This window comes from Saimiri boliviensis, chromosome 2 (assembly GCF_048565385.1).
Source record: "Saimiri boliviensis isolate mSaiBol1 chromosome 2, mSaiBol1.pri, whole genome shotgun sequence".
NCBI lineage: Eukaryota > Metazoa > Chordata > Mammalia > Primates > Cebidae > Saimiri > Saimiri boliviensis.
The window spans coordinates 29,428,054-29,455,056 of record NC_133450.1 but is presented as its reverse complement, the minus strand read 5'-3'; the positions used below and the strand labels follow the sequence as shown (position 1 = coordinate 29,455,056).

At 53.3% G+C, this 27,003-nt stretch overlaps 1 protein-coding gene across 1 annotated transcript; it reads left to right on the top strand.

Annotated features, from left to right (window-relative positions):
• Positions 1-1,723: 1,723 nt before the first annotated feature.
• VSX2 (visual system homeobox 2) lies at positions 1,724-23,954 on the top strand. The gene is made up of 5 exons (XM_003924537.3): positions 1,724-2,206; positions 3,482-3,566; positions 7,427-7,550; positions 20,785-20,965; positions 21,806-23,954. The coding sequence occupies exons 1-5, from the start codon at positions 1,837-1,839 to the stop codon at positions 22,129-22,131; spliced, it is 1,086 nt and encodes a 361-aa protein (XP_003924586.1). The 5' UTR covers positions 1,724-1,836; the 3' UTR covers positions 22,132-23,954.
• Positions 23,955-27,003: the final 3,049 nt, after the last annotated feature.

Here is a 27,003-nt window from a genome sequence, read left to right as displayed (position 1 = left end):
AAACTGACCATACGATAGGCGCAGCAGAGAAGGAAGCCTCAAGGTCGATAAGCTAGTTCCCAACTCCAAATAGGTCACAGAAGAGTTAGCTGAGGTGGTGGAGTGCAGGGGAAAGAAGCTCACCTTTTAATTGCCTCTCACCCCTCCCTCCTTCCTCTCCCTCCACATCAACAATCCCTTCCTCTTCATTCTGTTTGCTCAATGAACTCTGAAGTGTAGCAGGCCCCTTGCCTTGTCTGATTTACTGCGGAACCCCTGGCTACTAGCTCAGAGCAAGTAGCTCAATACGTGTTAGTCGAATGAATGGGTGGAAGAATCAAGTCCTCCCATGTAAGTTGGGCACGTTTCATGCTTACTCTGTCTAGGAAGAGGTTTAGATGCCCATGATTGTTCTACAAAAGCAGTCATCACCGCTCCTCTTTCCCACCAGGGACCCCTATTTCTTTTCTTCTTTTTCTTTTTCTTTTTTTTTTTTTTTTCAGACAGAGTTTTGCTCTTGTTACCCAGGCTGGTGTGCAATGGCGTGATCTCGGCTCACCGCAACCTCCACCTCCTGGGTTCAAGCAATTCTCCTGCCTCAGCCTCCTGAGTAGCTGGGATTACAGGCACGTGCCACCATGCCCAGCTAATTTTTTTGTATTTTTAGTAGAGACAGGGTTTCACCATGTTGACCAAGATGGTCTTGATCTCTTGACCTCGTGATCCACCCACCTCGGCCTCCCAAAGTGCTGGGATTACAGGCTTGAGCCACCGCGCCCGGCCTTAGGGACCCCTATTTTTTTTTTTTTTTTTTTTTTTTGTAGATGGAGTTTCGCTCTTGTTACCTAGGCTGGAGTGCAATGGCGCGATCTTGGCTCACCGCAACCTCCGTCGTCTCCTGGGTTCAAGCAATTCTCCTGCCTCAGCCTCCTGAGTAGCTGGGATTACAGGCACGCGCCACCATGCCTAGCTAACTTTTTGTATTTTTAGTAGAGACGGCGTTTCACCATGTTGACCAGGATGGTCTCGATCTCTTGACCTCGTGATCCACCCGTCTCGGCCTCCCAAAGTGCTGGGATTAAAGGCATGAGCCACCGCGCCCGGCCAAGGGACCCCTATTTCTGATCCATTTATCATTCAATCATTGGGCCAGTATGTATTGAGTAGTTCTTTTGAACTAGGCATTGTATCTTGTTCCGGGAAGGCAAGCCCTGAGATTTCCCCACCCCCCACGTCGCCCTCTGCACATCTTGGCCCAGTCTTCTCCCTGCTTACCACCACACACGTAGCCTGGGGCACCTGCCTCTCCCTTGTTCCGTCTTTTACACAGAGGTGCCATATTTGGGCTGCTCTGATGCCTCCAACCTGCATAGGAGTTGAGGGAAGGAGATCTCCCAGTCTCTAACCTCTTCCCTTAGCCCATCCTCCCACCTGACCTCAGGGACCTGTCCCTGCCAGAATCTGCCCAGAGCCCCAAGCCACTTTGCCTCCCAAAACAGCCCTGAACCTGAACCTGAACCTGGTTGTCTCACCTCGGCCCCTGGGGTCCCTGCCCATGGGCGTCGTGCAGAGCCCATCCGATGCTCGACCCCCAGCACCTTGGCCCCTCGACACTGCCTGCGGCGGGAGCTGCCAGCTTTTTGGAATTCCTAATCGCTCCTGGCCCCGGTGATTGGCTGCTCAGCTCTGACCCCACTTGGGCTGCCGCCTGGTTGGATAAAAGGGGAATCTCCTTGGGCTCCAGAGCATTAGACACTGGAGGGGGCACCTGGGACCAACTTCGCGAAGCGGGGAGCCCGGCGGGGGGGTGGGGTGAGCTAAAGACCTGCGGCCTCAGCCCCTCCAAAGAACCGGGAGATGACGGGGAAAGCAGGGGAAGCGCTGAGCAAGCCCAAGTCCGAGACAGTGGCCAAGAGTACCTCGGGGGGCGCCCCGGCCAGGTGCACCGGGTTCGGCATCCAGGAGATCCTGGGCCTGAACAAGGAGCCCCCCAGCTCCCACCCGCGGGCAGCGCTCGACGGCCTGGCCCCCGGGCACTTGCTGGCGGCGCGCTCAGTGCTCAGCCCCGCGGGGGTGGGCGGCATGGGGCTTCTGGGGCCCGGGGGGCTCCCCGGCTTCTACGCGCAGCCCACCTTCCTGGAAGTGCTGTCCGACCCGCAGAGCGTCCACTTGCAGCCATTGGGCAGAGCATCGGGGCCGCTGGACACCAGCCAGACGGCCAGCTCGGGTAGGTGAGGCGAGGCTGCGCGGCTGCCTGACCGGGGGCGACAGCCGGGAGCCCCGCGCCGTCGGCTCTCGCTTGCTGGACAAGGCTTCCTCCCGGCGGAAAAGTTCCTTCCAGGCCGGTGGTCCCAGCCTGGGCCTTGGGCCGACGAGCTTGGTGCAGGGGCCCGGGAGGATGCTTCGGCTTCTGCCTGGTTTCGGCCCCAGTGTTTCTGGCGGTCGCGCAGTTCTCCGGTCCCCGCGTCGGGACGGGCTCGGCCACGGCACTCGGTTGGGGCCCCACAGAAAACGCGGTTTGGGGTGTCGGAGGCCGTGGTGCAGGGTCTCCGACCGGGTCGGAGAGCCCCAGCTCCGTGGCTCCACTGCGGCCCCGGCCTCGTGGAGTATCCGCGCTCCCGGAGCCGGATGCTATTCCGGCTCCGACCAGGTCCCTGGTGTCCAAAGTTGTCTTTCTCCTCCTCCTTTCCCCATTCCCAAACCCCACGTTGGTCAGTTGGGGTTTATTTTTCACCCTCACGAGCTCAGACAACCCGGCCACCGAGGCAGCCAAAGCGCCCATCATCCGCTCCCACGTAAGCGCCACAATACACCGGAGCCCGGCGACGCGCGGGCTCGGGGACCCGGGTACCCTGGGTGACCTCCCCGCCTTCTCCCGGCGCTGCTTTCCCGGCGGTGCGTCGCGGCCCGCTCAGCCCTCCGGTTCTGGTTCGAGCTTGGCAATTCCCTCGATTTTTCGTTGCGTTTTATTTTGTTTTACGTGGAAAGGCAACGAAATCCAGCGCGTCGCAGGCTCTCGGGCCTCGAATGGGGACGCATCGTGCTGCCCCGCAAAACGGACGGTGTCTGCAGCCCTGAGCCTTCCCGGAGCCCAGCTCCCCACGCCTCAGCTCCACTCCTGGCTCCTCGGGGCCAACTTTCAGGCCCGGGGCACTGGGGCTGGTCTCGCAGGGCAGGGCGCAGCGGGGTCGGGAGCGCCAACGGGGGTCTCTGCGGCCCGCTGAGGGTGCTTCGCTTTCCACCGTCCCTGTCCCAAGCGCACCAGGGCCTTTGCCTCTCTTACGACGAAATCTGTTCAAAACCTCTGGATTCGGGCCCCGGCGCGGTAGAGGCCAGTCTGGCTCAGGGATGGGACGGCCACCCTGGCGCCCGAAGGCTTCCTGGGGAGACAGAGCAGGCTCCCGCCGCTTTCGGAGGCGGCCCGGAATGGGGCCCTCGCGTGTTTCGGGCGCTGTGGAGTGCGTCCCCCACTCTCCCGCATGTCCTTCCGCCCGCTTTTCAGATTCTGAAGATGTTTCCTCCACCGATCGAAAAATGTCCAAATCTGCTTTAAACCAGACCAAGAAACGGAAGAAGCGGCGACACAGGTGAGGCCCCGCGGCGCTTTCTCGTCTCTCTCCTGCCGGCGCACCCCCGCTGCCCTCCTCGTCCGGGCTGGGGGTCTCTGGGACCCTATTTTCGGCGGCCCCAGGTCTGAGGTCCGAGGCCGTGCCAGGGCACAGACCACGCGTTGTTTGGCGGAATCTGCCCGGGGCCTTGGCGTCCGCGCCCGGTGAGCACGATGAGTGGCCGCCGGGGAAGCCGTTCGGTTCGGGCTTTCTCCTCCTTCTGCCGGAGAAAGCAAAGGCTCCAACACAGGCCACACTGAGCCACAGAGGGGGTGGCGGCCCCCAGATCCCCGCATCAGTGCATTCCAAGAGCCACACAGACCTCGCGGCGGGCAGATTCGGTCCCACCTCTTGCGGGAGCCGGTTCCTTTGCGCTCTGCCTCACCCGACAAACCGCATTTCTCTCCCGGGGCCCCTGTCCTCTCTGCCAACTCCCTAGCTTTCTGCTCCCACCGTTCCCCAAAGCTGGAGAGCACTGACGGAACATTTTTGTTTGTTTGTTTGTTTTGGCTTCTTCTCCTTCGTGATTTTGACCGAGTCTCTTCCCTTCGGTGAGCCTCAGTTTCCTCGTCTGTAAAATGGAGTCGGGGGCGGTGTAGACTGGACAGTCCCACCAGCCATAGCTGGAATGGGATGGGCTGCATCGGGGTACAGACTAGAAAGGTGTTTTTTTGTTTGTTTGTTTGTTTGTTTTGTCTTTAAAAAAAATTACTTGCACAAAGTTAAAACTGAATAGATGTCGACAGGTATATCTTGAAAAGTAACCCACCCTTCTCTCCACCCCCGCCCTCATTCCCTTCTGCACCAGCCTCACTGCTATTCGTTCCTTGGGTACATTTGTAAGGTGGTTTGCAAGGAAATTAAGGAGCGAGAACCAAAAATCTGCCTGCCTCTCTGCGGGTGCCGCCCGCAGGTGCTGCCCCGGCGATCGGAGCTGTTTCCCTGCAGCTCCCTCGGCCGCCCGGCGCAGGCTCCGCGCCCTTTCGGGACACTTCTCCACTGGGATGTACCCCACCCCCGTACATCCTTTTCTCCTACCCCAATTTGTTCTCAGCCTCTTGCACCCTCTCTCTTTGAGCTTTTGTTTGCTTCTTTCTTCCTTGGCCCTGTGAAACTCCGCTGTTGACCCTCCACCTTTTAAAACGGCTTATCGTGACCCCTCAGGCCCTAAGAGGTTTTGGCTTGAGTGTAGGTGAACTTCAACTTGGTTTCTCCGGACATTGGTTTATTCTTTTACAGCAGCTGTTTGCTTTTGTTACATTTGTATTGTTTTATTTTAAAAGGAAAAAGAAATTGTTTTTGGTCTTGATTATTGGTCTTTTATTTTTATTTATTTATTTTTTTTTACATTCAATTCATTCAACGAATATTCATTAAAACACTTTTTATGCACCTATCTCATGCTAGTCCCAGGGTGGGTAATCCTGTCATCTTCCCCAAGCAGGGACAGGGATAGGACAGGTCAGAGTCTGGCAAAGCTGCTCTTGCGCTGGTGGCCCGAGGGGTGGGAGGGGTTCCCACAGCAGGCAGAGCACTGGAAAAAGCATCCCCAAACCCCGGGTACAGGAACGGGTTTCTGCATCAGGAGGTCTCATTGTGTGGCACTTGGAGCTGGGTGACTCGTAGCCCAAATTCCATGCTTAAGATCGTTGACTGTTCTCTTCTGCCACTCTCTTCAGCAGGGACACCTTTGGGGGCTTTGGTGGGTTTTCATGGGGGCAGCACAGCAACTCAGCAACACCAGGTATTAACTGCCTGGGATTTCTATTTCAGGTGCATGAAAGGAGAAGGTTATTGGAGAGAGGAGAATGGCTACTGATTTCAAGTGCTGTTTTTAATTAGGAAAAAATACATTTTACCTGAGTTTCTGTCATTTGGGGATTTGGGGCAAGAGACCCTGGAATCTGGTGATGAGAGATGGGCTTGCTTTTATCTCCCAGAAACAAATCAGACTTAGAAGCGTTTGGAGGGTGGGGTAGGGATAAGGCAGCCACAGTGAGAGTTTCTCTCTACTGGGAAAGCTCAGCTCCTCTTCAGACTGAACACAACAGGAGCCTGAAGGGTCTGGGGTTCTGCATAAACCAGGAACAGAGAGGCTGGATCACACTGTGGGGGAAGCATGTCAACTCTGAGGCATGAATGAGGGAAAGTTTGGGAGATTTGAGTTTTTGTTTCATTTTTGAAGAGGAGATCTCCCAAGTAGAGGCTGGGACTTGAATGGTTCTACGTGACCTATAGTTGGCTCTCCTCTTTGATTGCCTTTGTGCCTCAGTTTCCCCAGTTTCGGAAAGGACTTGCATATTTTTATTGTTTATTTTGGTGCTCTGTCCATGGGCCCTTCAGCAGATGGCAGGAGCAAAAAAGCAGCAGATTTTCAAATTCTCAAGAATTAACTTTCTGTGTGCATAAGCATTTCATGTCATTGCCCCCCCAGACTAACAGAAACGATTTAGTATCAAACCAGTCATTTTCTGTAAAGAGCACCAGTTTTCTTTGCTGCATTATCCCCTGAGATATTAAAGTGGACACCAACATAAGGAATGCGTGAGGCTCACATCTGCACTTTTGGGTTGTGTCAGACAAGGGTGAGGGCACAGCAGTGAGGAATTCTACACCGCTGTGCTGGCCCTGGGGTCCATCCCAGGGGATGAGACAAGGGCTGTACCATTTCTACAAGTTCGGTTTGTGCACGCTGGACTAATTTGCCTTTTGGCTTGTTAATGAGGTTTCAGGATAAAGATCACCCAAAAACTGGTGAAATTAAGGTCTGAAAAAAAGAAGAATTTATGTCTGGAAGTAGGTGTTTAGTGGTTTATTCTGGAAAGGGGACCTTTAAATCCCCTAGTGTTGGAGCAACATTTTACGGGTGGGGGCATATTCATTTGCCCATTTTCCCAGGGTGAGAGAATGTAGTTTTTACCAGATTCTTAAAGCAGTTTATAACACAGAATAGATCACTGTGAACTGCCCTGTGCGGGGTGGGGAACTGTGCCTCTGGGCTCTCAGGGTCACCCGAATGGACCCCCCCGTCCCCAGGTGAGTGGCTAAGTTTGGAAGTACGGGATGGTCGGATGGTGGTCCTTGCCTTCTCAGCATGGAAAAGGACTGGAAGAGGCTCCGGGCAGTGCAGGGAAGCTGGCAGGTCTGGGTGGTGTGGAGGAAGGGCAGGAGGAGGAAGGGGCGCTAGGGTGAGTCGAGGGAGTGGGAGATTCAGTTCTCAACTGTGTGAACACTGAGGTTGAGGCTGCTTTGACCTTCTGGTGAATCTTCTAACTTTCAGAGGCATTTAAAAATTCAGCTCTAGTGCTTGTGAGGGCCCAGGAAGCTGGTCTGGGTGGAGCTGGGCTGTTTGGTTATCTGGTAAGCACCTCTTCTCTGGCTTGGGCACAAGAGGGGCTTTCTGCTTTCCTAGAATATGCTTCTTCATAGCCTTTTCCCCAGAGCAGTTCCAAAAAGATCCCTAGCGTGAAATGTCACTGAAAGCTGAAATAATGGCCATCTTATACACACACACACACACACACACACACACACACACCTGGGAAGGGCAGTGTGAGCCCTCAGCCTTGAGGAGGAAGAGGCTAGAGGGTTAAACTATGAGTGAATGAGTGTGTGTGTGTGTGTGCGTGTGTGTGTGTGTGTGTGTGAGAGAGACAGAGGGGGAGAGAGAGAGTGAGAGAGAGAGAGAGAGAGAGAGAGAGAGAGAGATTGCTTCCAATTGTGCTGAGCCAGCCTGGGTTTGGAGTCTGCCCGGGAGGTAGAGGAAGGCAGTTCTGTCCTCTCTGAGACAGTCTCTTTCAGTTTCTGGGGTCCTGAGTGTCTGGTCTTGCTCCCCTCAGGACAATCTTTACCTCCTACCAGCTTGAGGAGCTGGAGAAGGCATTCAATGAGGCCCACTACCCAGACGTCTATGCCCGGGAGATGCTGGCCATGAAAACGGAGCTGCCGGAAGACAGGATACAGGTAACAGCCCTGAGCCCCTCTCCCCTCCACGCTCCCCGCCCTTGGTGACACCTACCGCTCCAGGGTTCCAGAGGCCCAGGAGCCCGTCATGGGCATGCGCTTGCCTGTGATGGCGTTCTCAGCCTATTGAAGCTGAACACCTGCCACGTGAGGTGGGCGCTGTAGGGGGATGAGGGGCGTCCAGCTGTGGTCTGGCTGCTCCAGATTATAGGCTTCCCGGGGAGAAAGGCAGAGAGATCCTGCGGGGGTCTGGGGATGAGAGGTGGAGACTGGATGGGCCCCCGGTCCTGGGCAGAGTCTCTGTTGAGGCGAAGGTGTCCTTGGTCAGTAACCCCTGCCTGGCCTCTGTTCCAAGCCTAGAGGGGGCCCCAGGCCTCCGGGTGTCTGCGAAGAGGAAGCTGGCTTCTAGTCCTGACCCATCTGTTTTCCTCCCCTCTGCTCCCCTCATCATGATGAAAGCGTTGCCCCTTCTCTTCCTGCTCCCCACCCCTCCATCCACCTCAGGCTCCTTCCTCCCACACACAGCCCAGCAGCTGCTGCCCTGACCTGCTCCTCCTTCTCTTCTCCCTGGTCTGGCCCAGGACGTGAGCTGGGGCAGGCGCCTGCAGGTGGCTCACTAAGCCCTCCTCTCCTGGGTGGTTTTGTGGCATAACCAGCCACTGATCTGGGCATGTGGTAGGCACGGGGCCTCCACTCGGTGGCAGCAGTACCTTGGCAAGTCCAGAGTGCCCTACCTGGGCAGGAGTGGGGCTGTGGAATCATTCTTTGGGAGAGGATGAAGTCTGGGCAGGGCCTCCATCAGGCAGAAGGAGTGGGGTGGGAGGAACATTTCCAGAAGATTTAGGATTGTCTTAGCTGGTGCTCAACCTTCAGTGAAAGCTGCTCCCATTGCCTGAGCGATCCAGAGGATCCAGAGCTAGTTTACCGCGGAGGCCGGGGCCTGTGGGCCGCGCCCAGTCCTGACTTCCTGGAACTGCTCTGCTCCGCGTCTCCTCCCCAGTCCAGGCCCCTTGTGTCTCCAAGTGTGATGTGTGCCTGGGAGGCGGGGGGAGCCAAGTAAGGTGTGTGAGTTGCTCTGTCCTCTCACTGGAGGACCAGAGAATGGGAAATGAGGCTGTGAGGCTTCCTCTCCCCTGGAAATCTATGTGGAATTTCAGCCGATGGTTTTAGACATTGACACTAACAATAAGCTCAATTATTCATAAGCAGATTATGTTTGGTGCATTATCCATGGTGGCCTGGACCCATTACCCTCCACCCAGTTGGGTTCTAGTGAGGTAAGCTGGGCATGGATGTTGAATTGTGCGTGTGCACACGCATGCGTGTGGGTAAGCCAAGCCAGTCCAGCCAACGCATAGCAGTAACCCCTGCCTGGCCTTCATTAGCACAAAGTTGGCCATTCCAGGTGGCTGTGGCAGGGAGGAGCAATGATAAATCCCCGCTGTTGGCAGGCCCCACGTTTGCAGTATTGACCAGAATGAAGGAACAGCTTGTCTCTTGCAGCGGGTTGTCCTAAAATCTGCTTGGCTGATTAGGTAGGGGAGGGCGGATGAGGTGTTTGGAACCTGCTGAGCTCAGGATTTGAGGGCAGGCTCTCCCTCAGCAGTAACTGCATTGCTATGAATGCCCCAACAGGTGCATTGAACTTAACAGGGCTTCGTTAAGTTGCTTGGAAGTTGTCTATATGGTGGTATCTGAGGGCACCAGAATCAGCACGAAAGAGCTTTGGGGTGTGGGATGAGCAGAGCTCATCACCCTGTGACTGTGAGGATTGGCTCTGCAATTTGTGACTATCAGAGAAATGAGGGAAGAGTCTCAGAGTTTCAGCAAGGTGGCCTGGGACGCATCTCAGTGTGTATTAACAGCAGTCACAGTGATCATTTCCAGAGGAGTTTCCATGTGCCAGGTGTTCTCCTGAATTCATGACATGCACAGGAGAGGCAGGGTGGTATAGTGCTTAGGGCCACTGATCCTGGAGCCCGACTGCCTGGGCTCCTGGCCGGGCTTCACCTCCCAGCCCCTCCCAGCCTTCATCTGTCCAATGGGGGTGACAGTGGCACCTGCCTTTTGTGCAGAGGCAATGAGCCAAATGTGTGCCGTATTCAGGACAGTGCCTGGCACGTGCCCCCGCCCCCCATTCACCTGGTGTCAGATCTGATCTTATTAAATCCTGGTGACAACCAGGGGCTGAAGACCACGAGTTTCCTTTGAGAACTGAGGCAGCTGAGGCACAGCCACTTGCCCAGGACCCACGGCTAGTAAGTGGGAGACACAAGACGCAAGCTAGGTCTGAACAGAAAGCCCACCCCGTCCTGCCCGCTCTTCTGTTTGAAGTCTTTGCTTTGACTTGAAGCTGGGGGAGCAGAGGTGATTTGAAGTCAGGAGGGGGACCTGAAACACAGTAAAGATAATCAATGTTTATTGAGTACCAGGCACTGTCATAAAAAAAAAAAAGTCGCTCAAAACTCACTTATATAACAAAATTATTTTTTGAATATGCAAATTCTGTACAAAGGGTGAAAACTCAATCCTCCCGCTGCCTCTACAGCAGCCCACCTGTGTCTTTCGTTTCCTCACAGAGCTAGTTCATGTATACTCAGCAGAGCGCTCAGAACACCCATGAGCTGGGAGCTACTAATTATTATTCCCATTTGACAGATGGGGAAGCTGAGGTGCAGACAGAGGCCAGAGTTTAGTCCGTTTAGACTCCGCAACTCTTGCTTCCCTCCCAACATTTCCCCTCATTGTGTTGGCCGCCACTCCTGAGCCAGCCCCCTCCCAGCCCAGCTTTGGGTCGGAGGACTCTGTGGATGAGATGAGTGGGAGGCTCCAAGTCTGGAGTTAGAAACTCTCGGCCAAGCAGTGGCACAAGCCTGTGGTCCCAGCACTTTGGAAAGCCAAGGTGGGAGGATTATTTGAGCACAGCAGTTTGAGACCAGCCTAAGCAAAAAAACAAGACTCTGTCTTTGAAGAAAAGAAAATAAATTCCTGGCTAGGTGCAGTGGCTCATGTCTGTAATCCCAGACCTCTGGGAGGCTGACGTGGAAGAATTCCTTGAGGCCAGCTTGGGCAACATAGTGAAATACCCATCTCTACAAAAAAAAAAAAAAAAAAAAAAAAAAAAAATTAAAAATAAGCCAAGTATGGTGATGCATGCCTGTGGCCCCAGCTATTCAAGAGGCTGAGATGGGAGGACCACTTGAACCCAAGAGGTAGAAGCTACATTGAGCCGTGATTGCACCACTGCACTCTAGCCTGGGTGACGGAGGGAGACTCTGTCTCAAAAACAAACAAACAAACAAAAAAACAGAAAGAAATTCTCAAGATGGAAGGGAAAGGTTATTGAACTGGAGATCAGGAACTCGGATTTTAGCTCTAACTCTGACATCTGGTGCAGTAGAGGCTAGGCCACACCATCTGTGAGCCTCAGCTTCCCCATCTGTAGAAGGAAGAGGTGAGATCCCTTCCAGGGAGGGGCCTCCTGAGGATCCCTCCCCCACAAGCCCCTGGGCTACCATTGGTGGAACAGAGGTGCAGGGCAGGTGAAGTTTAACAGCCCCAGACAGACCGCTGGGGCACACATCCCTGCTGGGCCAACTCAGGGAAGCCCCTGCATGTCTGAGGTCTATTGGCTGATGTCTAATGAGAACCTGCTGTGTGGACATGGAAAGGCAGACACGCCTACTTCTATTCTTTGTTTCACTCTCAGCAAACAAAACTGAGTTTGAAATTACTCATTTGTAAGATAATAGTATTTTTCCATAATGCTAACTTAATAAAAATAGTGTTATTACTGGCATTTATTAAGTACTCACCATTGTCCCAGATAATAGGTACTTTCTGGAGTGTAATGGCGCGATCTCGGCTCACTGCAACCTCCGCCTCCTGGGTTCAAGCAATTCTGCCTCAGCCTCCTGAGTAGCTGGGACTACAGGCACGCACTACCATGCCCAGCTAATTTTTGTATTTTTAGTAGAGACAGGGTTTCACCTTGTTGACCAGGATGGTCTCGATCTCTTGACCTAGTGATCCACCCACCTCGGCCTCCCAAAGTGCTGGGATTATAGGCGTGAGCCACTGCGCCCGGCTGATAATAGATACTTTCTATGCCTCATTTCTTTTCTTTCTTTCTTTCTTTTCTTTTTTTTTTTTTTTTTTTTTTCATGGCAGGGTCTCACTCTATCACCCAGTCTGGAGTACAGTGGTGTGATCGTGGCTTACCGAAACCTCAAGTGATTCTCCTGCCTCAGCCTCCTGAGTAGCTGTGATTACAGATGACTGCCACCATGCCGAGCTAATTTTTGTATTTTTAGTAGAGACAGGGTTTCACCATGTTGGCCAGGCTGGTCTCAAACTCCTGACCTCAAATGATCCACCCACCTCGGCCTCCCAAAGTACTGGGATTACAGGAGTAAACCATCCCACCCAACCCGCCTCATTTCATTTAATCCTTAACAGGCAAATGAGTTAGATGTCATTCTTACACCCCTACACCCATTTTCCAGATGAAGAAACTGAGGGGCTGAGAGGTAAAGTAAGACTGGGATTGAAACCCAGTACTCAGTTACCATGACATGAGATCCTATGAGAGACATGAATGCCTCTCTACAAACTGTAGTAATGCGAAGAACAGAGACGACAAACCAGTCTCAGCCGAAAGGCATGGCGACTTCCTCTGCCTGTGTGCTTGGAGGATAAACACGTCCTCACTCTGTATCTCGCTGGGTGGAGGTGGAGGAATATGGTGCAGTGTCGGGGAAAGAAAAGCTTCTACGTCTCCACATCAGACTCAGGCACCTGGTCCTCTCTGTGTCCCAAATAAATAAATAAAATGCTGGCGCCTGTGATCCCAGAACTTTGGGAGGCTAAGGTGGGAGGATCACTTGAGGCCAGGAGATTGAGACCAGCCTGGGCAACATGTTGAAACCTCATCTCCACACAAAAATACAAAAATCAGCAGGTGTGGTGGCACATGCCCGTGGTCCCAGCTACTTTGGAGGCTGATTTGGGAGGATTGTTTGAGTCCAGGGGGTCAAGGCTGCAGTGAGCTGTGATCGTGCTACTGCACTCCAGCCTGGGTGACAGAGCAAAATCCCATTTAAAAAAAAAAAAAAAATTCTAGAAGCCAGGAAATAAAAAAAAAAAAAAAAAAGAATTTTTTTTTTTTTTTTTTTTTTTTTTTTTTTTTTTACTAGGGTATGGCATTCTGGAAGTCCCTGCCAGCTGTCAGCCCTGGGGAAGAGAAGGTGGGTTTCCAGACTGACTTTATTTCCTCTGTGGGGTCACTTGTTCCTAGAATTGTAAGGGCAGGCTACATATATACCCATGTGTTCCCTGTATATTTTTTTCTAAGATGTACTTATTATAAAATGCAAACATTACAGAGCTATGGATGTTCAAAGTGAGCAGAGACTACATTTCACCCCTCTTAGAAGCTTCATTTATGTTGAAGGCTGAGGTTTAGAGTCTCTGCCAAGCACTGAGACTTTGCCTCTTTTAAATTGGTCCCTGACTAAGGGTAGGGAACAAAGTATCAGGGGGTCATATTCCAGAAGTAAGAAGATAGATGCCTGGGTGGGGAAGGGTTTGCATGGATCTCATCTCAGGATGGTTATTAGGGCAGATTTTAAAAACACCCATGGGGGCCTCCCCTACACCCAGCAATTCTAATTTAATTGGTTTAAAATCAAACATCTTCAGCCCACCACAGTGACTCACGCCTGTAATCCTGGCACTTTGGGAGGCCAAGGTAGGTGGATCTCTTGAGGTCAGGATTTCGAGACCAGCCTGACCAACATGGTAAAACCCTGTCTCTACTAAAAATACAAAATTAGCTGGGCATGGTGGTGGTGCAATCCTTAACAGGCAAATGAGTTAGATGTCATTCCTACACCCCTACACCCATTTTCCAGATGAAGAAACTGAGGGGCTGAGAGGTAAAGTAAGACTGGGATTGAAACCCAGTACTCAGTTACCATGAGGGTAATCCCAGCTACTTGGGAAGCTGAGACACGAGAATAGCTTGAACCCTGGAAGCAGAGGTTGCCGTGAGCCAAGATGGTGCCATTGCACTCCAGCCTGGGCAACAAGAACAAAACTCCGTCTCAAAAAAAAAAAAAAAATCAAATACCTTCATGTTGGCATCTGTATGCTTTTCAATCTCTCTAGGTGATTCTGTGTGCAGTGAATGTAAACACACTGGGTTGGAGGCTTGGGAGAGGGGCGTTTCTGTAATATGAGAGGAAGAAAGTGGCGTTTTGGGTGGCAGGGGCGGGGTGAGGAAGGAAATGACCTGTTCGTGCTTGGGCAGGAGGCTGCCTGGAAATGTGGTCGGAGCTGCCCCCTAGTGGGCAACAAAGGCTGCAGCAAGACTCAGCTTCTCTCAGCCTTAGGCTGGGCTGCGCACAGCGCGCTGAAATAAAACCATGGCTGAAGTTCTGAGTGGATGCGGAGTGTGAAGCCCCCTTAAGTCACGCCAGAAATGAGCCCAAATTCATCAGCTTCCAGCCAGAGGGGAAGAGACTGGGTGAATGTGATGGATGCTCACCCAGAGCATGGCCAACAGAGCCAGGCCTGATGGCATGTGGCAAGATTACCGAGCAGGGCCTGGGGGAGCGAGGAGACTAGAATGTGCAAAGGGCATCTGCTATGCACAATGTCTCCTTAGGAGGGCGATCCCGGAAGGACTGCAGAGGTCTCCAGGGAGATGATTGAGGGACGGAGCCCTGGGCATGTTGTCTGGTGGCAATGCCAGGGCGGGAGCTTGCGGGACGGGAGCTATGTGATGATGCAGGCGTGCGGCATGGCCTCGGCTGTTCCTGCTGATTGCCCACGTAGAGAAAGAGCTAATAGGGTTGCCTGGCATGCTAGCTGTGCCTTTGTATCCACTTGGCAAGAAGTCCTTCCTGGGGCCCAGTCTACCCTTGGAGGCACAGGCACACTCTGTGCCTGCTGTGGAGGCACCCGCCAGACAGCTGTAGACAGCCACAGACTTTCCACGACCCGGGCTTTCTGATGGCTGCTGGGTTATCACTGCTGATACCTCTGAGGGGAAATGTATCAACCCAGGCTCGGCTGGGTGCGGTGGCCTGCGCCTGTAATCCCAGCACTTTGGGAGGCCGAGGAGGGTGGATCACCTTGCGATCAGGAGTTCAAGACCAGCCTGGCCAATATGGTGAAACCCTGTCTCTACTAAAAATACAAAAATTAGCTGGACATGGTGACACATGCCTGTAATCCCAGCTACTTAGGAGGCTGAGGCAGGAGAATCGCTTCAACCTAGGAGGTAGAGGTTGCAGTGAGCCAGGATGGCACCACTGCCCCCCAGTCCGTCTCAAAAAAAAAGAAAAGAAAAGAAGCCGGGCGCGGTGGCTCAAGCCTGTAATCCCAGCACTTTGGGAGGTGAAGGGGGTGGATCACCTGAGGTTGGGAGTTTGAGACCAGCCTGACCAATACTGGTGAAACTCCATCTCAAAAAAATAAATAAATAAATAAATAAATAAAATAAAAAGAAAAGAAAAGAAAGAAAGAAAAATAGAAAAAGAAAGAAAGAAATGCACTTGGTTGGGCGTGGCAGCTCACACCTGTAATCCCAGCACTTTGGGAAGCCGAGGTGGGTGGATCACCTGAGGTCAGGAGTTGGAGACCAGCCTGACCAACGTGGAGAAACCCCATCTCTACTGAAAATACAAAATTAGCTGGGTGTGGCAGCGCATGCCTGTAATCCCAGCTACTTGGGAGACTGAGGCAGGAGAATCAATTAAACCCAGGAGGTGGAGGTTACAATGAGCCAAGGTCACGGTGAGCAAGGTGACCAGCCTGGGCAATGAGAGTGAAACTATGTCTTAAAGAAAAGAAAGAAAGAAAGAGAGAAAGAAAAGAAATGCATTCATAGCCACAAAGGCACCTAGAGGCAGAGCAGAAATCTCCAGCCTAGGGCTTCTAGCTGCTGTGCCACAGTTGACTCACAGGGAGTATGGGCACTGTGTGGATATTCTCCTGCACTGGAGCCTTAAGGGCTTGGAATATATTTAAAATGTGGGGAGAGGCAGGGCCCGGGGCTCACACCTGTCTCAGCACTTTAGGAGGCTGAGGCGGGCAGATCACCTGAGATCAGGAGTTCAAGACCAGCCTGGCCAACATGGTAAAACCCTGTCTCTACTATAAATACAAAAAATTGGCTGGGCATGGTGGCTCGGGAGGCTGAGGCAGGAGAATCACTTGAATTCAGGAGGGGGAGATTGTAGTGAGCCGGGATCACGCCAGTGCGCTCCAGCCTGGGCAATAAGAGTGAAACTCTCAAAAAGAAAGACGGTGGGGGGGAAGGAGGAAAGAAGGAAGGAAGGAAGAAAGGAAGGAAGGAAGGAGAAAGAAAGAATGAAAAAGAAAGAAAGAAAGAAAGAAAAGTGTGGGGAGTGTTTCGGAGCATCTGTTTAGCTCTCCAGATGCCTAAAGGGGAAATTAGGGGCTGTCTGTGTGGAATATTACAGCCGAAGGTTGGCTGTATCTTCCCCTCATCCTGGATTGTGGTTGTTATCGTCAGTCCAGCCTTGAAGGGCATGTGAAGGAGGCCAGAGGGCCGGGTAATGCCATTGATTAACTTCTGGGCAGGTTCCCATTTATTTTCAGTGCCTCTACCGAAAACACACTTCTTGGGCCCTTCTGTATGACCAGCACTGATTTTAGGCACTCACTTATTTCATGTAATCCTTCAAACAACCCTGAAAAATGGATATTCTTATTTTTTATTTGAAGAGACTGAGACTGAGAGAAGTCAAGTTACTTGCCTAAAGGCACACAGCAATTTTTCAGAGCTGGGAATTCCCGGTCAGGACCGGCTGGCCTCAATGCTTCTTATAAATTTTTAAGTTCTGTATACAGGCCGGCGGCTTCCAGGAAAGGACACATACGGAGCGGATAGGGTTAATTCTAATTCCTGATCCACTTTCCTCCAAGGCACCATTGCCACAGCGTCCCTGCCAACTGTCCTAGAAATTGTTTTGGCCGTCCAGGTTTCCTCCATAAATTGGAGTAGCATCTGGTCTTCACAGAGAGCCAGGCATTCCAGGAGCCCATAACTGAAGGTCTGGATGACTTCTGGTTTGAGCGACCAGCTGGCACCGGCTCCCCTGAGAGAGTGTCTGTGGGCAAAGTCTGATCTGTGTAGATCAGCCAGATATTCATTTGCCCAAATTAGGAGACCCAGGAAAATGGTTCTGCTTATAGGCCCCAGAGATGATCTGAATCCTGAGTCTGCACCCCCTTCTTTAGTACCCTAAAAATGCTGTTTCCCTCTGGAAAGCTGCCCCATCTCAAACACAGGTATTCTTGGAACTCCTGGGGAAGCCAGGGCAATGCACCAGGTATCCACACTGGGTGGGCACGGGTACCACTGTCTTTGTATATTCCACAATGCCTTCTCCAGAATCCCCAAGTCCCAGGTACTTACTTGGCTCACTGCAATCTCCACCTCGTGAGTTCAAGTGATTTCTCCTGAAAACGGAACTTTTTAAAAAATTTAGCATCAAAACTCAGTGATGGCAAAAACCAGACCAGACCTTGCAGAATTTATCGTTCTTAGTGTAAACATGTACATACATGCTTTGCTGTAGAAATCGAAGCTGCTGGGTTTGATCATGAGGTGCTGCTGCAGGACAGTAGTTTGTGCATCACATCTTTTGTCTTAAATCTAAAACATTCTCCAATCTGGCTGCACAGATACCAATCATACGGTTGTGGCCTTGTTTTATTAGGATGGTGCAAAAGTCATTTCGTTTTTGCCATCGAAAGTAATTACTTTCGGCTGGGTATGGTGGCTCATGCCTGTAACCGCAGCCCTTTGGGAGGCCAAGGCCGGTGGATCACCTGAGGTCAGGAGTTCAAGACCAGCCTGACCAACAAGGTGAAACCCTGTCTGTACTACAAATACAAAAATTAGTCGGGTGTGGTGGCAGGTGCCTATAGTCCCAGCTACTCAGGAGGTTGAAACAGGAGAATTATTTGAACCAGGGAGGTGGAAGATACAGTGAGCTGAGATTGCGCCATTGCACTCCAGCTAGGGCCACGGAGTGAGACTCTGTCTCAAAAAATAATAATAGTAATTACTTTCAATGGCAAAAATCCCAATGACTGTTTAGCACCAACCTAATAAAATGTACTGTATCCAAGCAAGACAGACTGCCTCCTGACCAGGAAGCAAGTGGCTTCTTATAGTCATGAAGCAAACCTCCCCAGTTCTCTGAGGTCACACTTGGTGTCTGGAATTCCATCACCAGGGGATTCATTCTTTGCTGTCTTCTCTGAGAAGTGGATAAAACCTGGAGTCATCCTTCGTTTGTTTTTGGTTTTGAGGCAGAGGCTTGCTCTGTTGCACAGGCTGGAGTGCAGTGGTGCAATCTCTGCTCACTGCAACCCCCACCTCCCAGGTTTAAGCGATTCTCCTGCCTCAGCCTCCCAGGTAGCTGGGATTATAGGTGTGCACCACCACGGCCGGTTATTTTTTGTATTTTTAGTGGAGACAAGGTTTCACTATGTTGGCCAGGTTGGTCTCGAACTCCTGACCTCAGGTGATCCACCTGCCTTGGCCTCGCAAAGTGCTGGGATTACAGGCGTGAGCTACCGCGTCCGACTGGGAGTCATACTTTCATTAGTCGTTTTAGATTTTTCCTCTGTGGGAGAAAGCAGCTTGCAGCAAGCAGGTATGCTAAGGGGAGGGCGATGGGGCAAGATTGAGGCCCCAGACAAACCGCAGGTCCCGGGTAGGACAGCTAGTCGGGCACGCATCCTGCAGCACAGGCCCGCAGAGCTGGGGAGATCTACACACGGCGTGGGGCCAGGCCGGGACGCAGGCCCGAGTTAGCCCGGCTGGCCTTGCTCCCGTCTCCCTTCAGGGCACGGAGGACGGCCATCTAGCGGGCGTCGGATTACACAAACCCTTTCTTTGGCGGGGGTCTCCCCAGGGCGATCGGGTCCGGACTAGGCAGAGGCCTTGCACCTGTGCTTCCCAGCCCCCCAGTTCTGAGCGGGAACTGCAGGTGCCAAACCCGGTGGCGGCAAAAGTGCTGCCCGCACGGAGACGGCGCCACCCGGGGCGGGAGAGGCCCGGGGCATCTAAGGCCGTGTCGCTCTCAGTTGTTTAGACTCCGTTATTTACAAATGAAGAAAGGCCAGAGTTACACGCGTTTGGGTCAACTTAAAGGTGCGCGTGCCCAGGGCGGTGCTCTGTGACCTCCGTGGGGGATGCCGAGTGGGCGGGCCGGAGCGCCCCCTGCCGGGCATGGCCGGCCGCGCTCCGCCACAGACTCCGGGCCGCCGGGCGCTCACCCCGCCACCTGGTGGCGACGGCGGGAACCGCAGGAGCGCGCGGACCCCAAGCCCCGCTGGCCCCAGCCCGGGCTCCCCAGGCAGCAAAGGGTTAAGCTGTCAGCGGCGCGATGTTAAACAGGTGTCAAAGGCGCCCCATATATCTGCAGATTGAAATCAAATTCTTTGCCGTATAAAAAGATAAATTACCCAGGCGCTGCCGCGCGTCCCACTCATCACGCCAGCGCCAGACGGCAAGCAATTTTTTTTTTTAATGTGCTAACGACCTAATCAAGCAATCAAGTCGGAGGAGATTGCAGCGTGACCCGGGCAGCCATCTGCCGCCGAGCCCGCATGCATTTCCGCGCCGCGCCGGGCGGGGGCTGCGAGGGGCTGCCGGGGGAAGGGGGAAAATCCTAAACAAATTAACACCCAATTTTCCCCGTCTAATTAGTTAAATGAGAAGAGTTGGGGGTCCCCGGGGGAGCAGGGGCGGCTTGCGGCGAGGCGAGCGCTGCCTCCCCAGCATTAATTAGTGCGGGTCAATGCCGCGGCTCCCGGGAGAGCAGCCGCTTTAATTTCCCGTGATATTTCAGTGCCTGAGGCCCATCGATTCAAACTGAAATTAACTTATTTTTCAATCAGCCCAGGGCTGCCCCTGGGGGTGACTCTTCTTTTGCAGCCTCCTGAATAGAGCTGGAGCAATTTTTCATTAAAAGCTGATACCTCGGCCGCGGGGGAGGGGGCCCGGAGGGAAGGGCGGGGCCGGCCCAGACTCGGGCAAGGAAATCGGGAGGAAATGAACAGATTCCCGAGCCCGCGTTGGTCCTCTCCTCCCTAGTCCCTCTCCACTTCCCTGGGGCGACTCGCTGCCCCCGGGGTCTGAGGCTTAAGGGCTGTGAGGGGCGAGAAGGGACCCGCCAGGCTTGGGGCCCACCAGTTCCCCGCGGGCCTCGCATCTCCTCGGGGGACAACGCAAGAAGCTCCTGGTTCTGACAGCTGCGGGAAATCTCCGGAAAGCTGCTCTGGGGCACCAAGAAATCTTCCTTCCCCAATCCTGACAGGGATTCTGGGATCTCTTCCAAGAATGCGCTAGAGTGCTGCGGACACCAGGGCACCCTACTCTCATTCAGACTCTGCACCAATCAGCTTTGGGGCCAGAGACACTTTTGCCAGTGCTTCCTCCACCCCCACCCCGTCCCAGGGCCCTCCTCCCATTTCCTCCTCAACCCGGCAGAATGCTGTCTTCATCCCTGGCCCAGGTCCCCCAAATACCGTTCAGAGTTAGGCCCGGAGCTGTGGGGAGCAGGTACCTGGAGGGCACATGGGGCTTGGCAGAGCGCAGAGGAGGGAGGCTGACCCAGGCCTTCCCAGGGAGTCTCCCTCCCGAAGTTCCCAGCCTCCCTGATACCTGAGTGAAGTGCCCCTAAGACTGTCCCCTGCCCTTTGTCCCTCACCCCCCATTCACCTGCGGCCTTTCTGGATGGTTCTGGCTCTGGGCTTCTGGCAGAGAGGAAGCCCCGAGCCAGAGACACTGCTGGTCCAGTGCTGGGAAAGGAATTTGTCCCTCTGCAAATGAGAAAAAGATTTGTATGCTGGAGGTGCGAACTCATGCAAGAGAGCCATCAGTGGTAGGGCGGGCTTCTCAGCTGCAAACAGCAGAAGACCCTGGATCCGGCGCACCTGCAACACCCTGTCCAGGAGGCATCCTACCCCATCTCCCTAGAGCTACCCATGTTATTCTCATAAGACTCAGGTCCTCCTTCTGAATACTCCCTGGCCCTGGAGGAACCCAGGGGGGCACCATGGAGTGGGTGAGCTTAGGTTAAGGATGCCCTGCTGGAGAAACCTTCACTCCAGGCCCGCAGGGGGTAAGGCCCTTGCCCCCATCACCTCTCAGAGTGAGCCTCTGACCTGTTCTGTGTACCTACAGGTCTGGTTCCAGAACCGCAGAGCCAAGTGGAGGAAGCGGGAGAAGTGCTGGGGCCGGAGCAGTGTCATGGCAGAGTACGGGCTCTACGGGGCCATGGTGCGGCACTCCATTCCCCTGCCCGAGTCCATCCTCAAGTCTGCCAAGGATGGCATCATGGACTCCTGTGCCCCATGGCTACTGGGTAAGAGCCCGCACCCTCCTTGGGGCCCTGCTCCTGCGGTGACGAGAGCGGGCTCCCTGGAGGAGGGGACAGAGCCTTGGGGCAGGGGACTTGGGCCACAGCAGCCTAGCAGGAGAGAAGCTCTTCAAAGCAAGCCTCTTGGTCTACCCTGGGGGATCCGGGGGGGTGCGTGGGCATGGGGCCTGCTGTCTGTCACTTGCACTGGGTGACAAGAACTCTCATCATCAACGAGTCCCTGCCTGGAGGGTCTCTAACTGTGGATTCTTTTGTCCTGTGAGAAGGGTGTGGCTGCTGCCCTGGAGTCTGTACCCCCTTCTCCCCTTGGCCAGAGGTGGGCTTATGGTTGAACAAAACAGCCTCCCTTGGTGGTTGAGAGGACCCGTAGGTCCTTCTGGCTGCCATTCTGCTCTGCGCAAAGGACTTCTGTTCCCCAAATCTCTCTCCTTGCTATCTTCCCCACCTGCCGTCTTCCCCACCGCCCTCTGGGCCTCTATATGAGAACAGCACAAGCTTCTCTTGGGGTTCTAAGATCTGGAATCCCATGGGGGAAGGACAGGGGCGTATGTGCTGTCACTTGGAAGGGACAGAACAGGCCACCCGGGCCCAGGTGCCCAGGGCTTTGGCAGGTGGAAGTCCCCCACAGGCCTGGTGACCTCATCTCCCCATTCCCTGGCCCTGGCCCTGGCCCTGGCCCAGCCCGGGGACTCATGTGACTGTGGTGTGGGAGGTAAGGCTTTCTGCTCGTCCTTAATTCTGGCCTCTCTCTATCTTTGCCGTTTTCAGTTCAAGATGGCTTTCCCAGGCGCTTTTCTAAACCCGAATACCAACAATTCTTTTTAGGGATGCACAAAAAGTCGCTGGAGGCAGCAGCCGAGTCGGGGAGGAAGCCCGAGGGGGAACGCCAGGCCCTGCCCAAGCTCGACAAGATGGAGCAGGAGGAGCGGGGCCCCGACGCTCAGGCGGCCATCTCCCAGGAGGAACTGAGGGAGAACAGCATTGCGGTGCTCCGGGCCAAAGCTCAGGAGCACAGCACCAAAGTGCTGGGGACTGTGTCCGGGCCGGACAGCCTGGCCCGGAGTACCGAGAAGCCAGAGGAGGAGGAGGCCATGGATGAAGACAGGCCAGCGGAGAGGCTCAGTCCACCGCAGCTGGAGGACATGGCTTAGGTCAAGGGGCGTTCAGATGCCGGAGCCCCAAGACTCTGCCCTCCTCGGGGCCTGTGGTGCTGGGAGGTACTCTCTGAGGCAAGACCCAGGCCTGGCCTCTGCCATCCTCCTTGACCCCACAGGCCCTCCCTCACCCCGGTGGCTGCAGACAAGCTGGGTTCCGACTCTGGACCACGCTGAGACATCCCTGATCTAGTCTTGACCTCTCCAGCATCCCAGCCTCAGACGCCTTCTTGCTGCCCGCAACATCCCCTCAAGCCCCTCTTCTCAATCCCTTTGCAGCGATCACTGGTTTTGGCCAACCTTTGCTCTCTGTTCTCTTGCTTTAAAGAGCCTTCCTTCCCAGCTCTACATCCTTTGTGGATTCCGCTCTGCCCGTGCCTAAAGCCCATTGCTACAAATGCATCGTGCATTGCCTGTCACAGCTGTGACGCAGACGGAGGACAGGAACTGCAGCTCCAGCGCTCTGAGCACCCTAGTAGTCCTCAGCAAAAGTCTTCTCCTCACTCAGCCTGTTCCTCCCTGCAGACCTGGCTGGGCCTGGGCTTCCGAAGTGTGAAGACACCGCCCTGCAGGCCCAGGCAGACACAGCCTCTCCCCCACCCATCAGTGGAGTACAGATGGCAGGCTACACTTGGGAAGTCAAGTCTCAGCCTGGGCCCCTCAGCCACCCTTGGTCTCATGCCTTGCCATGCTTACCCTCAGGAACCCACCCTCTCCACGCCCGGCCTGTCCCACTGGCTCCTCCCAGCATAGGCAACTACATGGCATGTGGCAATATTCACTACATGCCATGAGTCCATGTCCTATGCCTCACAAATGCTGCAGCTCACTGCAATGTTCAGGAGTCTAAACCCTCTGCCCTGAGTCCTGAGGCCCCTGGGCCTGTGTTCTGAAGCATTTTGACTCTCCTGATATGCCGCCTGTGACCTTGACTTGCTGTGAAGTCACCCTTCCCCCACAGCTCCTTGCAAACTGTTAGTTCACATGTGCCCTGCCTTGAACAACCCAATCTAGCTGCTAAATGACATCTAGGAAGCCACAGGCCTGGCCTGCACTGAGAAGCCAAGCCTGGAGTAGGCCTGGGACTATGTATATGCATTAAGGGCCTGTTAGAGAAACCTTCACTCCAGGTAGACAGGGAGCTAAGGGCCTAGGGCTGAGCACCTCTCAGGGCAAGCTTTTACTCTGTTCAGAAGGATGGGAGAAAGGCTGGAAGGAAAGCAAGGTAGAAGGCCAGGTATAAGCCCAAGCAAAGCTGTAAGTACACACGCCTTCATGCCAGTGTATGCCAGGAGGAATGTCCACTAGACTAAAACACAGTAACTGTGATGGAATAAAGAGCTGGGACTTCCTTCTGCCGGCGCATGGTTGGACCTGTTGGTGCGGCGACCTCTCTGGCCTGGCCTTTTCCATTCGCATGAGCAATGGGAGCACATAGCCCTGTTGACCCGCCCGATCCAGACTCCCAGGCCAAGCTCCCGACCCCATCCACCCCACCACCATCCCACCCACCTTTGCAGGGAATACCTCGTTAGAGAAAGGCCCGAGACAGTGCATTGCAACTTTAATTCCATATCAAAAGTTGATTTCTCCTTCATTCCATTTATGGAACTTCCCTCCCTGGTTCTTCTTGTCTTTGTCCCTGTTGGTTTGAAGTGTTAGACTGTAGCCCCTGGTGTGTAAATAATGTACATAGAGTGAGAAGAAAGAAACTTGATATTGAGGTGTTTGAAATATGGAACTGTAATAACTCCTAGGTATTCGAAACCTGTGATTTCTGTGCCATTTTCTGTAAAGATACAAGTAAGAATAAAATTGACATAAAAATAGCAGGGGAGGAACTCAGGAGTCCATTGTGGGTGGAGAATGGTTTGTGTTCTGTGTGTTTGGGTGGCATAAAAGTAAATCTACAGCCAGGTGCAGTGGCTCACACCTGTAATCCCAGCACTTTGGGAGGCCCAGGGGGGCAGATCACTTTAGGCCAGGAGTTCGAGACCAGCCTGGCCAACATGGCAAAACCCCGTGTTTACTAAAAATATAAAAATTAGCCTGGTGTAGTGGCATACACCTGTAATCCCAACTACTCAGGAGGCTGAGGCAGGAGGATCGCTTGAACCTGGGAGGTGGAGGTCGCAGTAGGCTGAGATCACGCCACTGCAATCCAACCCGGGCAACAGATCAAGACCCTGTCTCAAAAAGAAAAAAAAAAAAAGTAAATCTACAAGTTGATTTTAGTCAAACCGACTGGGTTCCTTTTTCAAAATGACTCTAATTGTAGAGGTACAAGTGGCCTACGTCTCTCCACTGAGCCGACACTACCCTTCAATGACATTAGTCACTGTGACATGGGATCTGCTTCCATGATTGACAAAACTTAAATGTCCCAACTATTCATAATTCTTACCTCTGACTCCCTCCTGCTCCCCACACACTAGTCTGCATTTGCCTTTCTCATTGGTACTGACTTACCGATAACCCTGCTTCCTCCCCTACTCTGTGGAAGCCCACAGCCCACCTTGGCCCCTAAGAGGACTCCCTTCCTTTTGTGCACAACTACGCTCTTCCACATCTTACCCTCCACCTAAACAACAGCAAACAGAAAAGGTAATGGTCCCTGAAACTGCAAGACAGACAGATTATGCCAAGTCTTTGTCAAAGGGAAGGAGACTGAACAAGAGAAACAGCTGGAGGAAGACCACATGAAATTGTCTGCAGACAGCTGTGACCCACAGACTTGATGATGTGCTGGACTTACAAGATGAGAGAAGGGTGAGCAGATGAGAGAAGTTATATTTGAGCTTTGGGCTCAAAGAATCTCGTAAGATTGTTTCAAATTGGCTCAGATGTGAACTCCCTTGTGGATGAGGTTTCTGGCAGCCCATCAGTGAAGGAGAATGACAGGTTAGCAGTCCTTACACCCTGGATTGGACCCAGATGTGGTCCTCACAGCCCCAGACCCTGAGGGGCACACGTGAGAAATCTTCAGCTCCTGCGTGGGGACAGGAAAGAGCCTTGAGCTTGGCTTCAGGTCCTGCCATGCACAGCTGCTCCCGGGCCTTCCCCGGCACGTCAGCTCCTGCAGGACTCATGCTCGGTCTAGGAATACCCTCCTCTCACCCTGTCTCTCCCAACCCTCCAGGAAGTGAGCCATCTGTCATCCTTCCGGTCTCCTCCCCTTTGAAATCTCCTGACCTTCCAAGAAGAGTGTATTTATTTACTGATGTATTTATTTTTGAGACAGGGTCTCGCTCTGTTGCTCAGGCTGGAGTGCAGTGCCGTGATCACGGCTCATGGCAGCCTCGAGCTCTCAGATCAAGCCGTTCTCCCACCTCAGCCTCCTGGGCAGCTGGGACTACAGGTGCACATCACACTGGCTAATTTTTTTTTTTTTTTGAGACGGAGTTTCGCTCGTTACCCAGGCTGGAGTGCAATGGTGCGATCTCGGCTCACCGCAACTTCTGCCTCCTGGGTTCAGGCAATTCTCCTGCCTCAGCCTCCTGAGTAGCTGGTATTATAGGCATGCACCACCATGCCCAGCTAATTTTTTGTATTTTTAGTAGAGACGGGGTTTCACCATGTTGACCAGGTTGGTCTCGATCTCTCGACCTCGTGATCCACCCACCTTGGCCTCCCAAAGTGCTGGGATTACAGGCTTGAGCCACCGCGCCCGGCCAACACACTGGCTAATTTTTAATAGAGATGAGGTCTCACTATGTTGCCCAGGTTGGTCCTGAACTCCTGGGCTTAAGCAATCCTCCCACTTCGGCCTCCCAAAGTGCTGGGACTACAGGAGTGAGCCACTGCGCCTAGCCAGGAATAGTTTATAACCACTGTTCTCTGATAGTATTTGGGACGTTCCTGATTATGGCATTTTACACATCGTGTTGCAATTTTTTAAATCAACTGTATCTTTCCCATAAGACAGATTTCTTCAAGGGTAGGGCTATATCTTACTCATCTTTTATCCCAGGACCCATCGAAGGGCCTGACCCTCAATCCACTGTTGAATGCGTGGATGAATGTTCTGCCTATAACTCATCATGCATTCAATAATCTAAAAATAACAGTTGAGCATTTAATATGTATCAGGCAGTGGGGCAAGGCACTGAGGATATAGTAGCCCGCAAAGTAGTCCCAAATTCCCTGTTCTTTTTTTTTTTGAGACAAGAGTCTTGCTCTGTCGCCCAGGCTGGAGTGCAGTGGCGCATTCTCGGCTCACTGCAACCTCCGCCTCCCAGGTTCAAGCAATTCTCCTACCTCAGCCTCCTGAGTAGCTGGGATTACAGGCGTGTGCTACCACATCTGGCTCAATTTTTGTATTTTTCGTAGAGATGGGGCTCAAACTCCTGACCTCAAGTGATCCACCTGCCTCGGCCTCGCAAAGTGCTGGGATTAGAGGCGTGAGCCACCGCGCCTGACCCCAAGTAACCTGTTCTCATGGAACTTACAGTCTGAAGGGAAAGACAAAGAGAATGTATATAACCATACAAAAAAAATATAAAGTAACAAATGTCCTGTGAACTTGGAGGCATGCTATAAGAAACTGTGAAAGCATCTAATAGGGTGACTTAACCATCTGCGGGCCTTGGGCCAGGGTGTTTACCCTCTGAGCCCCTCGCTCTGTGTTCCGAAATGCAATGGTAACATCTGCTCTGCCTGTTGTGGCGTAGAGTTGTGAGGTAGAAGTGAGGACCTGGGGAAGGGCACTGTACAGCACAAAGGGAAGGTGGCGGGGATGCCAGGGGGCATCCTTGGCAGCTGCCCACCCTCAGGTAGGCCTAGGGGACCTTGGACAATCACCCCAAGGGAGTTGCCTGGAGAAGCAGCAGCGCTCTGCACAAGGAAATGCAAATAGGCTTACAAGTAATC

Bases quoted from the DNA above. Each gene is read 5' to 3' on its own strand.
- VSX2 (XM_003924537.3), top strand. From the start codon at position 1,837: ATGACGGGGAAAGCAGGGGAAGCGCTGAGCAAGCCCAAGTCCGAGACA. The intron at 7,551-20,784 runs GTAACAGCCCTG...GTGTACCTACAG, and splicing joins TGCCGGAAGACAGGATACAG to GTCTGGTTCCAGAACCGCAG. The intron at 20,966-21,805 runs GTAAGAGCCCGC...AATTCTTTTTAG, and splicing joins CTGTGCCCCATGGCTACTGG to GGATGCACAAAAAGTCGCTG.